Raw genomic sequence first — 15,510 nt, forward strand, 5'->3', positions numbered from 1 at the left:
GCTATCGCCTTGCACAGCGCTCCTGGAAAGCTCATCTACAAATTCCGGGATGGGCCAAGGGTGGCAAGACTCCTAAGGAGGGAGACAGAACAGAGAAGATCCTGTTCTCGGGAGGCCGGGAGCGAGGGGACGGTCCTGATGGGGAAAGTGGTGTCTCCTTCCAGGGCTGCAAGCCTCTGCACCTGTTTCCTCGGGTCCCTACTCAGTCAGCCCCAGCCGTAGGGCAAATTGAGTTGGGGTCGACCCGGCAGCCGGAGACCTAAGTTGCCGCGAGGTCCACCCAGGACCCAGGAAGCGACTTTCCCGGGTCTTGCCCGTCGCAGGTTCCTGCCCCCACGTGCGTTGCCTCCACTGCAAACTCCGTCTGACTCAGCCTGTTTGACTCCTCTCCTGCTGCCCTCCGGGCCGGGCTGGGGCCGGGGGAGCGCCGGCTGCGCCGGGGCAGTGGGCAGCGCCGGGACCCTGAGGCCCGACCGTTACAGCGCTCGCTGGCGGGGAGGGGGCGGTAGCGGGTCACGCCTCCCGCCCCGCCGCGTGCGCTCCCGCCCCAAGCGTGGGAACTGGCGCCAGGGTTTCCCCGGGGGCGCCCCCCAGCGCACGCCGCTCGCCCGGGGGTTTCCAACCGAGTCTTGCTGGTCCCGGCGGCCCGTTTCCCCGGGAGCGCCCGCCACCTGGCCGCTAGCTCACTCTCCCCGCTGGCTGACCAATCCCCGTTTGGAGTTCAAAATTCCCGCCGCTTCACTTGCGCTACACCCTCTCCCTCGTTTGTTTTTTTGTTTTGTGTTTTAAACTTTCACTCCGGTTAAATTATATTGACCCTAAGCTTTATCTCGGATGTCCCTCCAAAGGGATTTAACGAGAATCCCGAGCGCCAGCCGCCGCTATCCCCGGGGCTCGCCCGCCCCTCGCCCACGGGAAACGCCCCGGGGCGGGGCGGGAGGACTCAAGTCCGCGGCGGGTGGGGCCGGGCGGAGCTGCCTCCCTCGCGGGGGAGCCCCCGGGCTCGCCTCAGCCCTGCGGCTCCTGCCCTCGGGGCAGCTGCCCGGCGAGTCCGTGGAGCAGCGGCAGGCGGGCGATGGAGACTGGGAGACACTGGGCGAGAGGAGGCGGGGTGGGGGAGGCGGGGAAAGCGCGGGGGCGGAGGCTGGCAGGGGGCGCTGGAGGCAGGAGCCGCCCGAGCGCTCCGAGCGCCCGAGGGTGCAGGAGGCTCTGAAGCCGCGGCAGCGCCGCGAGCCTCCGGGGCCCGGGCGGCGGCTGGGCGGGGAGGTTGGGGGAGCGCTGCCGCCGCCGGGGGCGTCGCCGGCCTCAGCCCCTTTGTTCTCGCGCGCTCCCCCTGGCCGCCCACTCCCCTGCTGTCGCGCGGCGGCGGCTCCTCCCGCCCGAGGCAGTCGGGCTCTGCGCCGGGGGCGGGAGGGGGCGGGGGGAGCGTGCCTGCCGCCGGGAGTGGGGGGCGATGGCGAAGCTCCGGGTGGCTTACGAGTACACGGAAGCCGAGGACAAGAGCATCCGGCTCGGCTTGTTTCTCATCATCTCCGGCGTCGTGTCGCTCTTTATCTTCGGTTTCTGCTGGCTCAGTCCCGCGCTGCAGGATCTGCAAGCCACGGCGGCCAACTGCACGGTGCTGTCGGTGCAGCAGATCGGCGAGGTGTTCGAGTGCACCTTCACCTGTGGCGCCGATTGCAGGGGCACCTCGCAGTACCCCTGCGTCCAGGTCTACGTGAACAACTCCGAGTCCAACTCCAGGGCGCTACTGCACAGCGACGAGCACCAGCTCCTGACCAACCCCAAGGTAAGGACGCCCCGTGAGGGATGCCTCGCTCCTGCGGAGATCTTGAGGTTTGCGGGGAGCATCAGTGTTAGACCCTTCGCGGGGTGGCTCGGAGTATGCTCGCATTACCAGGAGGCGACGAGGCTTCGCAGGCTATACTCAAACCAGGAGTAAATACATCGGGGAGCCCCGGGCCCTCCGGTCCCTCAGGCGGGTGTGTGCACGGCGACCCGTGCGTGGTGCCCGGAGGCTTTCTTTACACACCTGTCTTGCCTGGTCCCAGATTTTGAGGCCTTGGCCCAGCTTAGGTTAGGGCCCTAGAGGGTTGACTTTGGAGAAATGCAAGGAGCCAAAAGTTAACTTTTCCTCCGGTTAAAGCCAGTGCGTCGCGGGGATACACCTACTCCGGCGCATGGTCAAGGTCCGAGCTCCCACTGGCCGCGTCCAGAACTCGTCTTGGGGGGTGCAGGGAGTCTTTTAGCCCCTTGAAAGGTGTTAGAGGTTTCCTTGCCTTTTAACTCTTGACAGACGTTTTTAACTTGTCCAAAGATGAACTTTCGTGGGTCGACAAACGACGTGGAATCAAACGCGAGATTCTGCGTAGATCCATTTTGGGCGGGTACGGCGGACTCCTAGTTTTCATGAAATAGATTGTCAGAAGGGTCTAGAGGCAGCCTAGTGACTCCTAGGCTCTGTGTGCCTAGAAACAATTGGGAGCCACCTGGGAAACGGTAAAACTTTCTGAAAATGGAAAACCGTCCGTGAAATGTACCGAATATTCCTTCCTTTGCAACTTTATTAGTTCTCACAAGCAAAAACGAAAAAACCTGGTTAAGACTCGAGGGACGGAGAGCAGAGAGAGGGACGCTCAGAAAACTGTTCCCAGTGGAGAAAAAAACTTATAAAAAGCAGTGTCCTCAGTCTGTGAACTAATTGAGCTTTGTAGTGCACCTGATTTTGCAAGAAGGCTTTTCTTTCGTTTTTTCTTTCTTCTCTTGGCCTTTTTTGCTCTTCTTGTTGCTTAACTATCAAAGTAAAGATGTGTATCTTCTTTAAAGTTACCGGCATTTTCCCTCTTTGTGAGAGCAGTGCTTGAAGATCAAGCAAGAAAGCTGTCCATAAGGGAATGAGTCTTGTGTACACAGGAACAACTTTAAGTGTGACAGGATATAATTATATCAATCCAAAAAAAGAATTCTATCTCAATAGTTTACAAGTATTTAAAATAAGCTTATCATTTCTCTACAGTAAACCTCTTGTTCTTGTCTCCTAAACAGTAAAATCTTGAATTGGGGAAATTTTAAAAAGGGAATTCCTTTAAAGAAAAATATATGGCTTCTCTTAAAAAAGATGCTCTTGCTGACAAAGGAAGAGGACCTTAAAAATGAAGATAATATATAAGCAGTAAATATAGAAGTACAGAATTTAGATAGAGTATAATGTTCAAAGTCTTGAAGAAGCAATAATGTTTCAAAGACAAATGTTGTAAATTAATCTGCTCAACGCTCAGGAATTTCAAAACAAATTGCAGGGTTTTAGAAACATCACTTTTTTCAGGATTAAATCATTAATATAAAAGAAAGGTGTCAAAAAGAAATAGTGATTTAGAAATTATATGGTAGTTCATCATTTAAAAGGTGTTGTTATAATTGGTGAAACATTGCTAATTAGTTTAAGATTGTGGTTCAGGCACTAATAAATTACATACATGTTTTTCAGTCAGTGGCTAATATCTAATCAAGACATTGAGAAGGTAGAATTTACTACATAAAGGCTGTTTCACAATTTCCAGGTAATTTTGAAGGATCTGACAAAAAAAATAAATTGGGATTTAGGACATAGATTTTTAAATCACTTGGAAGGAGTGGTAATGCTTTATATGTAATCCTAGGATTTGATATTTCTCTCTTTTTGTTGCAAATAATCAGTTTTCTTCCAGTGCCAGTTTGGATCCTGGCAACAATCGTTTTGAAGAAGTATCTGAACAAAATAAGATTTTATAAAGTAAAGTATACAAGAAATGACAGAACTGCAGAAAGATATGTTAATGTTACAGAAAATGATGAACAACATCCCATTCAATTTAGTCAAGGTTTCCTCGGCCAAAGCAGTGTATGTCTCTTTATCCAAATTATGATTGCATCGTGCCATTTATAGAACATAAGCATGTTCTTTTGCAGTCACTTTTTGACTTTTGAGCAATGAAGTGCTCAATTTGGAAATTCTTGTAAGCAATTAGTGATGGAGAAATTCAACTCAACCAAAATATTGTGCCAGAGTCCAGTATGTAAGCAGAATGTTTCCACAGTGCCTTTGCAATTAGGCAATACCCACGGCCCGTTGCTGTTGCATCTCGGCTACCCAGACCTTACCTTTTTATTGAAGGCCTGGGTGCCCCACCCATTCTCTTTGTAGAATGTCTAGATTCCCTACAGTGTCATGGATCCTAATCACCTTCAACTTTCTCTTCTTCATGGCCCACTACCACAAGAAGCCATTTGGGAAATCTCTTTTTAGAAAAAGAGAACAAGGACTTTCTCCCCTCCCTTGAGTTTGCTGCATTAGATACAGTAAAAAGCAGGGAAGGGGAAAGAATATTGCACATATCTAACATCTTAAGCCATAGACTACTAAAGAAGACAGTGTGAATAAATTTGACCTTTGACTAATAATTTCTTTAAAATATCTTTAAGTCCTATTCAACTTATGTTTTGAGTCATATCCTTGTTTCTAAAGCAATCACTGTATTCAGCCATGTAATATAGTACTCAAGTCAGTTATCCTAATTATCCAGTCAAGTCCTAATTATCCACAGGGCAAGGATCTGCTCTTTGAATTGACCGTAGCAAAATCTAAATTTGGGGTCGGCTTCCTCTGGCTACTGTTCTCATCACTGCCTTATCTCTTTGTGACTAGCAGGTGTGTGTGCTGAGAGGTTTGGTTCTCATCCATGGCCATACATTAGAATCACTGGGGGAACTTTAAAAAGAAATTCTGGGGGGGGGCATCCCTGGTGGCGCAGTAGTTGAGAGTCCGCCTGCCGATGCAGGGGACATGGGTTCGTGCCCAGGTCCGGGAAGATCCCACATGCCGCGGAGCGGCTGGGCCCGTGAGCCATGGCCGCTGAGCCTGTGCGTCCGGAGCCTGTGCTCCGCAATGGGAGAGGCCACAACAGTGAGAGGCCCGCGTACCGCAAAAATAAATAAATAAAAAATAAATAAATAAATAAATTCTGGGGAGTTCCCTGGCAATCCAGTGGTTAGGACTCCATGCTTTCACTGCCGAGGGCCCGGTTCAATCCCTGGTCAGGGAACTAAGATTCCGCAAGCTGCGTGGCACGGCCAAAAAAACAAAAAAAAGATAAAAAGAAATTCTGATGCCTGGGTCCAGCCTTCACAGATTCAGACTTGGTCTTGGGTGGGTCCTGGGCATTGATGTTTTTTAAAAAGTTCTACAAGTAATTCTAGTCTGTAGACAGAGTAAAAATAAACACTGGCTTAGAAAATGTCCTCATCTGTTGTGCAAGAAAAGTAAAATAAGAACTGAAAGGGTTCATTGTGATTAATATTTGTGTGTTTGGGTTAAAAGATGTTACTGATGCTACTGAATCTAGGGAGTTGGTGTGAAAGGGGGGACTCAAATTCTGAAGGAAAAGAAGAGAATCATTTAAAATTAGTTTAATGTAAATGAAACGAACTTACGCAGTTCCAAACATTTAAAATTGGTTTAATGTAAATGAAATGAGCTTGTGCAGTTCCAAACATTTGCTTTTGCCTCGTTGATTACATTGGATTGCAAAGAAAGGATGAATTTTTAAAACCAGCCTCTTGTATATGGAACAAGAGAGAGCAGGTGATTAGAGGCAATATGTTTTATTTTTGAGTTTTTTTCTTTCTCTGATATGAAAAACCTAGAAAGAGAGGACAAACGTCTATTTCTAAGAAACCAGTACTACTGTAAAAGTAAGAGAAACGCATTCAAGAGAATAAAAACTTAGGCAAGAACTAGAAGAGCTTCAGGCTTTAAGTATATACCCTGAAATTGGATGTAATGAACTACAGGGAATTGTGGCTTAGTTACCTTCTTGGTATCCTACACATCCATACTAGAGTGCCTCTCCCCCCAGCACACACACACTTCCTGTGTAGATGGTGTGGTCTGCTGGGGTTCATTTATGAACTCCATCCTTGAATTAAATGTGCAGTACTTTGTGCTCTAGGGAGGTCCATCACATCAAAACTAAGTAATAAAAGGCTCATCTGAATTGTGACAGCTTGTCTATAGTCTTTATTTCTCCATGAAAAAGTGGCTTACTATGGTTGTTTTTCCTCTGGTGATGATATGAAGTAATACTGGGGATGTATATAAAATTTAATTCCACAAATACTTCTTCAGCATCTATTATGATCAAAGAACTGGGCAAAAAACAGGAGGACATACAAAGATGAGTTCATTCATTTAACAAATATTTATTAAGTGCTACTTTGTGCTGTGTGTGTGTGCTTCCAGGTTCTAGGACTGGAATAGAGATCAGGCTGGAACCCAGGGCACAAAGATCAGAGCCCTGGGGGTAAGACAGGAGAGTAAGTTGGGGCCAGTAATGCAAAGGTCCTTGACAGATAGGATGGGTTTGGTGGACATTGGGAAGCCATGGTAGGAAGAGTAATGCCGCCTACCAAGGATGTCCACACCCTAACCCCCAGAACCTGTGAATATCTTATGTTACACAGCAGAGGGGAATTAAGTTTGCAGATGAGTGAAGTTTGCTAATCAGCTGACCTTAAGATAGGGAGATATCCTGGTGGGCCAAGTATAATCACAAGGGTCCTTAAATGTGGAGGAGGAGGTCAGAGGGATGCAATTTGAAGAAGACTCAACTGACTGTTGCCAGCTTTGAATACAGAAGGAGGACACAAGCCAAAGAATGCAGGCAGTCCCCTTTTCCAAGGGAGTGAGAAAAGGCAAGAAAATGGATTCTTTCTTAGAGCCTTCAGAAAGGAATATAGCCCAGCTGGTGTCTTGATATTAGTTCAGTGAGACCCATTTTGGAATTCTGACCTTCAGAATTGTAAGATAATACATCTGTGTTGTTTTGAGCCACTACATTTATGCTCTAACAGCAATAGGAAACTAATACAGAAGTCAAGGAAGGCTTTTGAGTAGGTGACTAATATGATAAGATATTTGAAAACTTGGTCAGATAATATCCACTCATATTATGGCTCTTTAGAAACAATCTAATCTGCAGGCTGCTAGGATTTTCCTGTCTGAGATTACTTATCATAATCCTTCCCTGACATCCATTTGTGGATGCTTTTATGAAGTTCCCAATTATTTGTAAGAACTCCCAAAATTATGTATCTCAAACTCTAATCAGAAACTTTTTACTTTTATAAGAGAGATTTGTGATGTTACAATATATTTCAGTCAAAGTTTGGAGGAAAAATGCATATATTTTATCACACACTTGCCTCAGAATTATAAAGATTTTTACAAGTTGTCAATTTTGTTTATCTAAAATGTTTTTGCTACTCATTTATGAATGAAGATGTCAAGTTTTATTTACCTTGGGTTTAAAATTTTTTTTCCTGTCTTTAGCAGAATTTCATATTGAGTTCCTAGATAAACAGTACATTTATATTACAATTATCATAAATATTCACAGTAAAATACTGAACAGAATGGTTTTTAATATTACATATGTTTCTTACTATTCCTCATGCTGTGCCTGTGGTATTCTCTAGGTCACATAAATCAATGTGTAAAAATTTGTACTTTCGAGTTTTAGTAATACCCTCTTTTCTTTTAAAATAAACACTTATAAAATTGAAAACTGGAATTCCCTGGTGGTCCAGTGGTTAGGACTCGGTGCTTCCACTGCAGGAGGCACAGGTTCAGTCCCTGGTCGGGGAACTAAGATCCCACAAGCCATGTGGCATGGCCAAAAGAAAAGGTGGAGGGAATTATATGCTTATTAAATTATTTAAATTTATGATCATTTTTGTAAATAAACTAATCAGACAAACTTGTTTCATGTATTTGCTTGGTTGAGTAGCAGAGTCCAGCAGATTGGGTCACTAGAAGTTCTCTGTATACCGAAGCACATGTGAAGAAATATCCATTCATCTAAATTCTTCTGTGCCATTCATCTAACTGATGCAGTAGACCAAATGGACTTTGAAACCTTATCCAATGTCCAATTTACTGGTTGTAATCTAACAATATTGCAGCAGCATATATTGATGTTGTATCTCATTAGCAGAAATTAAATCCTAGAAAATTACATTCTAAATCCTAGGAGTTTAATCCAGTTTTTCCTGTGTAATAAATATATTTATACAATTGTCTTTATCGACACAACTTTATTTTAAGATAGTTCTTAAGAATGGAAAACCAGACAATAATACTGCTTAGTGAGAGTAAGATCTATTCTGATTATAATTACCTCTGTTTCCTCTGTTACAAGGAGAAAAATGGCAAAAGAAAATCATCTTTATCTCTCTAACACCAGCTTCTATTCTGGAATCTTTTGTTTCTATCAATAGTATCATTATTCTCTGGTATTAATACATTATCAATTTTCACTGCCACTATCCTGGTCAAAGATATTATCATTTGCTTTGATTATTATAGTATCTCTTTACTAATTTCCTTATATCTAGTCAATTTCTTCCTCCAAACCAGTGGTTCTCAAAGTGTGAGCCATGGATGAGAAGCATCAGCATCATCTGTGAACTTGTTAGAAATGCACATTCTCAAGTCCCATCCTAGACCCATTGAATCAGAAATTTCACCCTAATTTCTGATTTAGTGGTTCTGTGTTGAATTCAAGAATTTATACAGTAAAAAAGTATATAACTACCAAGCTAATAAGTGGGGAAAATGAAATAATATAAAGCAAGCCATTTTTTAAAAATGCAGTAAAAGAAAGTAAAAAGAATGTAGACAGGTAGAATAAATTAAAAAAAAAAAGATAGTAGATTTAAACCCAAATTTATAATTATATTAAATATAAATGGACTAATTCTTCCAATTAAAAGGTAGAGATCATAGACTGGAAAACATACAAACATCAACCCCCCAAAAAAATGAAGAAAGGAAAGCTGGAGTACTTGTATTATATGAAATACAGTAGACTTTGAAGCAAAAAAATGTTACTAGAGATAAAAAGGGACATTTCATAATTATAAAAGTTAATTCAACAAAATATAACAATTGTATATTGGGAGGTACCTAAAAATATAACCTTGAAATACATAAAAACAAAAAAATTAAAGCAGAAATATGTAGAAATATCTCAAGGGAGAAATATACAAGTCTATCATGATGAGAGATTTTTAACACACCTCTGTTTGTAACTGATAAACAATCAGACAAAAGCAATATCAATGCACATCCAGCAGATTTGAATAACATGTTTAACAACTGACCCAACTGACATATATAAAATAGTATATCCAGTAGCAGCAGAGTGCACATCGTTTCAAGTGCCCGCATAACATTTCCCCAGACTGATCACATTCTGGGCCATAAAGAAAGCCTTCACAAATTTCATAGCAGTGAAATAATAAAGATTTTATCCTCAGTGAAATTAAGCTAGAAATGATTAAATTTTACTGAGAGACATAGAAGATGTGGGAAATTAATTAGGGAAAGAGTGACCTTATGAATAAATGGTGCTTGAGCAATTAGCTCTACGTAAAAAAGAAATAAAATGTGATACATGGGGCTTCCCTGGTGGTGCAGTGGTTGAGAGTCCGCCTGCCGATGCAGGGGACATGAGTTCGTGCCCCGGTCCGGGAGGATCCCACATGCCGCGGAGCGGCTGGGCCCGTGAGCCATGGCCGCTGAGCCTGTGCGTCCGGAGCCTGTGCTCCGCAACAGGAGAGGCCACAACAGTGAGAGGCCCGTGTACTGCAAAAAAAAAAAAAAAAAAAAATGTGATACATACTTCACACCCATAACAACAAATTCCAAACGGAATAAAACCTAAATGTGAAAAGAAAACTATAAAACTTCCAGCAGTTGGAATAGGAAAATATCTTTATGACATAGGCCTAAGAAATATTTTCTCAAATAAGGCTTAAGGAACAAATCATAAAAGGAAAAGATTGATACATTTGAACATGTTAAAACGATAATTTCCATATGACTAAAATTATTGTAAACAAAGTAAAAATGTAAACCACAGACTAGTAGAAGATAATGGTAAAACAAGTAATCAGCAAAGGACTATCCAGCATTTATGAAAATGTCTACAAATCATTAAGAAAATGACATATGACATAATGGGAAAATCAGTGAAGGTTATGTACAGTCAATTCATGAAAAAACTCAAATGGTCAATAAATGTGAAACAATGCTGTATTCCAGTAATCTCAGGGAAATTCAAATGACAACAATAATGGAATACCATTTCACACCCATCAGATTGGCAAAACTTAATGTTTCATAAGACCAGGTGTTGGTGAGGTTTTGAGAAAATGTTAAATCCTACTGATTGCTGGAAAATTGGTTCAACCACTCAGAAAAATAATCAAACATATCAATAGTATGTGTAACTGAAGTTGTGCATACCTGACAACCACTGTGACAATCAAGTGAAGTGACAACAATTTCACTTCAAGGAGTTTACCCTAATAAAACTATAACATGTATTCAAGGAAGTATATATGAGGATTTTCATTGCAGAACTGTTTGTAGTAGTGAAAAAGTAGAAACAATCTAATTGAATTTATTCGGATATTGGATGGGGTACTTTATTTATTTTTCTTTTAAAGAGACAGCCTTTATTTTAAGGATTTTTACATTGAAGACTTCAAAAAGTGGTAGGTTTTTAGAACTTATTGACCTGTATTTAAAAGGAACTGTTGACAGAGTTTTACCAGAAATAATCTGAACAAGTGGGAAAATACAGTTAATACTACCGAAACCTACTAAAATAATTCCAGGACATATGGTTTATCTGACATAACGATACCTCTAAATACTGCCACTGATATGAAACTGACTGCTTCTTACTTTTCTAAACACACAGTGGTATAATTAACAATATTCAATCACTTCTGTTCTTTCCTGAATATATAAAAATTAAAATACCAATTAAAAAACTATTCTTCTTGGACTTCCCTGGTGGCACAGTGGTTGAGAGTCTGCCTGCCGATGCAGGGGATGCGGGTTCGTGCCCCGGTCCGGGAGGGTCCCGCGTGCCGCGGAGCGGCTGGGCCCGTGAGCCATGGCCGCTGAGCCTGCGAGTCCGGAGCCTGTGCTCCGCAACGGGAGAGGCCGCAGCGGTGAGAGGCCCGCGTACCGCAAAAAAAAAAAAAAACAACTATTCTTCTCTTTAAATGTTTCTTACAGATACAATTTCAATATTTTCATTCAATAGTGGTGTGGTTTAAGAGATTTTTCATTCACAAGTCAAACAATCCACCCAAAGGGAACTGATAGTCTGTAGGTTCATTGTGCAAATAAAGAGTTTCGGAATGAAGCAACTGACTTTTCTAAAGTACAAAACAGATAAAATTCTTAGAAGATACATTCAATAAGCTCTACTAAGCAGCTGGCCACAGAACTAGAACATTTGATAATTTTCCTGGTGAATTCAATGGGATTCCACATGTTTCCAAACTCAACTTGAACTCTCATCTTCAGCTTTGTATTTTGCTTTTCCAGTTTTGCTAATGACACACACATGATTCAAATCCCTGAAGTATTCATTATAGTCAAGGGCATATCCTACAACAAACTTGTCTGGAATTTCAAGTCTAACAAAGTCTGGTCTATATCCAACACTTCGAGGGATCCTTTTCACCAGCAAGCTTGCAACCTTGACCATCTTTGGATTATGCTGCTTGACCAAGGAAAGCAAGGTTTGCATTGTTTAGTGTCAATTATATCTTCAACAATCAAGACATTCTTTCCAGTTAAGGTTGAGAGATCATCTCCACCAATTACTTTTATGTCACCTGTTGACAGGTGACATAAAGATAAAATCTACATTTTATCTACATAAATTTTATCTACATAAATCTTTATCTACATAAAGATAAAATCTACAGTCATAGGTATAGATCTATCACTATTTCTGTTTCAGTGCTTTGATGTAATCCAGCAGATCAGCAAAGAATTTATAGCCCCCCCTTGAGCACACAGAGGGCCACGATGTGAGAACCTTCCATCTCCTTCATCACATCTTGAGCCAGCCGTTCGGTCCAGTCCATAATTAGTCCATGAGGAATAAACACCTTTTCCAAATCCTCAGCATAATGATTAGGTCTACAACATAAATCTAGGTCATAACCTGGTGCATCATCACTAATCACAGCGCTGGGGCTGCGAGTCACCATAACGGAGCTGGCTGGCGCGGGCTGATGGCAATCTGCTATTTTTTTAAATTAATTTTTATTGGAGTATAGTTGATTTACAATGTTGTGTTAGTTTCTGCTGTACAGCAAAGTGTGGGCTACTTTAATAGGAACTTCGTAACAGTAACCTAAACAAAGGAACTACTAGGTTTTTTTCTTTTGTAAATGTATGAGCTTGTAAGCAGTCTGTGGGGCTGTGCCATTCTGATCTGGAAGGTCATTCAAACACCCAGTTTCTTACTGTCTTGTTGCTCTAACTGTCCCTTAACATGGTTTTCCTAACTTCATCACGTCTGCCTTTTAGGCAGTGAGAAGAGTGAAAGAGAAAAATAGAAGGCAGGCAGCTTCCTTTAAAATACATATATATATTTCAAATATTGTAATATTTGCCCTTTTAACGTGTACAGGTTTTTGGTATATTCACAGAGTTGTGCAACCATCATTGCTAATTCCAGAATATTTCCATTCCTCCCAAAAGAAATCTCATGCACATTACTATGCACTCCCAATTCCTCCAGCTTGGTCATGGTATATAATCCTTTTTATATGTTCCAAGATTTAGTTTAACAGCATTTTGTTGAAGATTTTTGCATCTATATTCATAAGGTGTATTGTTGTGTAGTTTTCTTGTGATATCTTTGTCTGCTTTTGGTATCATAATAACAGAATAAGCTGGGATGTATTACCTCTTCTTCTTTTTTTGGCAGAAGAGTTTATGATTTTGCACCGTGGTCAAGTGGGATTTATTTTAGGAATGCAAGGTTGGTTAAACATAATAAAATCAATGTAATACAACATATTAATAGAATAAATGACAAAAATCACATGCATGTATATGCAGGAAAAACGTTTGACAAAATCCTTCCTTGACTTAAAAAATCAACAAACTAGGGATACAAGGGAACTTTGTCAACCTGTTAAAGGGAAACTATGAAAAACCCACAACCAATATCATACTTAATGATGAGAGACTGAAAGTTTTCCCCTAAGATCAGGAACAAGACAAGGATGTCCACTCCTGCCACTCACGTTCGATATTGTACTGTAGGTTTTAGTAAGGACAATTAGGCAAGAAAAAGAAACAAAAGACAGCCAGATTGGAAAGGAAGAAATAAAAGTATCTCTATTCACAAATCACATGATCTTGTATATAGAAACTCCTGGAGAATCCCCTAAAAAAAAAAAAAAAAGCTATTGGACCTAGTAAATTCAGCAAGATTGCAGGATACAAAGTCAATATACAAAAATCAATTATATTTTTGTACACTAGCAATGAACAATCCAAAAGTAAAATTAAGAACACAATTCTATTTACAGTAGCATCAAAATAATCAAATACTTAGGAATACATTTGACAAATTTAACAAAAGAATATAAGACTTGTACCCTGAAAACTACAAAACACTATTGAAAGAAATTAAAGAAAAACTAATTAAAGATAACCTTTGTTCATAGATTGGAAGACTGAATTTTGTAATATGATGGCAACACTCCCCAAATTGATCTATAGATTCATTACAATTCCTATCAAAAACTCAGCTGGATTTTCTTTGTCAGAAGTTGACCAGCTAATCCTGAAATTCAGATGGAAGTACAAGGGACCCAGGATAACCAAAACAATCTTGAAAAAGGAGAACAAAATTGGAAGACTCACACTTTCCAATTTTAAAACTTACTAGAAAGCTATAGTAATCAGGACTGTGTGGTACTGGCATAAGGAATAGATTCCAAATCTATAGAATAGAGTTGAGAGTCCAGAAATAAATGTATACATTTATATAAGTAATTGATTTTGACAAGGGTGTCAAGAGCATTCAACAGAAAAAAAAAAGTCATTTTAACCAGTGGTGCTGGAACAACTGTTTATACACATGCAAAGGAGTGAAGTTGGACTTCTACTTCACACCATATACAAAAATTAATTCAAATCGATGAGAGACCTAAATATAAGAGCTAAAACTATAAAGCTCTTAGAAGAGAGCATAGGTGTACATCTTTATACCTTTGAATTAGGCACAGTTTCTTAACATGACACAAAAAGCATAAGTAATCAAAGGAAAAATAGGTAATTGGACATAATCAAAATTTTAAAATGTTTGTGCTTTGAAGAATACCATCAAAAAAGTGAAAAGACAAACACAGAATGAGAGGAAATATTTGCACATCTGATAAGGGTTGAATGTCCAGGATATATAAAGAACCTTTACAACTCAATAACAATAATAACAAAAAGGCAAATAACCCAATTTATAAATAGGCAAAAGTTGGGAACAGATATTTTTCCAAAGAAGGTATACAAATGGCCAACAAGCACATGAAAATTTGTTCAACATCATTAGTCATTAGGGAAATGCAAATCAAAACCACAATAAGAGGGCTTCCCTGGTGGCACAGTGGTTGAGAGTCTGCCTGCCGATGCAGGGGACACGGGTTCGTGCCCCGGTCCGGGAAGATCCCACATGCTGCCGGAGCCTGTGCTCCGCAACGGGAGAGGCCACAACAGTGAGAGGCCCGCGTACCGCAAAAAAAAAAAAAAAAAACCACAATAAGATACCACTTTCAACCCACTAGAAGACTATTAAAAAATAAAAGACAATAACAAGTTTTGGTGAGGGTGTGGAGAAATTAGAATCCTCATACATTGTTGGTAAGAATGTAAAAGATTTGCAGCTGCTTTGGAAAACAGTTGACTGTTCCTCAAAAAGTTAAACAGAATTACATATGACCCAGCAACTCCATTCCTAGGTATATACCCAAAAGAAATGAAAACACATGTCCACACAAAAACTTGTACATGACTATTTGTAGTAGCATTATTTATAACAACCAAAATGTGGAAATAAATCAAACGTTCATCAACTGACAAATGGACAAACAAAATGTGCTATATCCATGCAAGGAATTCTATTTGGCTATAAGAAGGAATGAAGTGTTGATACATGCTACAACATGATTGAAAACGTGCCAAGTGTGAGAAGTCAGCCACAGAAGATCACATATTATACAATTCCATTTACATGAAATGTCTAGAGTAGGGAAATCTATAGGATGATTGGGAATGATAGCTAAAGGGTACGTATATGGTGTTTTCTTGGGGTGATAAAAACATTCTAAAATTGATTGTGGCGGTGGTACACCTCTGTGAATCCACTTAAAAACATTGAATTATACACTTTAAAGGGGTGAATTGAATGGCATGTCAGTTATATTTCAGTAAAGCTCTTACCAAAAAATAATGTTGATGGGAGATTTACTTTGCAAATTTGGCATTTCAAATAACTTGTAAAGAGGTTAAAACTTCCCTACTATTTGGAAAAATATGTACTTTAAAATATTAATTTTCCAAATAAAATTTATTTGCAAAATACTCAAAAA

General features: G+C 40.7%; 1 protein-coding gene and 1 pseudogene across 1 annotated transcript in view; one reads left to right on the plus strand and one right to left on the minus strand.

Moving 5' to 3' along the window:
* Positions 1-1,124: 1,124 nt before the first annotated feature.
* The window catches only part of KCNMB4 (potassium calcium-activated channel subfamily M regulatory beta subunit 4), a 68,086-nt gene continuing 53,700 nt past the window's right edge, over positions 1,125-15,510 (plus strand). The window contains exon 1 of the mRNA XM_027107021.1: positions 1,125-1,789. Coding sequence (XP_026962822.1) covers positions 1,454-1,789 — 336 coding nt within the window. The 5' untranslated portion in view covers positions 1,125-1,453. The remainder of the gene's footprint in view (positions 1,790-15,510) is intronic.
* Positions 11,110-12,473, minus strand: LOC113620746 (hypoxanthine-guanine phosphoribosyltransferase pseudogene; annotated as a pseudogene).

Source organism: Aethalodelphis obliquidens, unplaced genomic scaffold (genome assembly GCF_003676395.1).
Source record: "Aethalodelphis obliquidens isolate GAN/ISIS:26980383/991018 unplaced genomic scaffold, ASM367639v1 scaffold8, whole genome shotgun sequence".
Taxonomy (NCBI): Eukaryota; Metazoa; Chordata; class Mammalia; order Artiodactyla; family Delphinidae; genus Aethalodelphis; species Aethalodelphis obliquidens.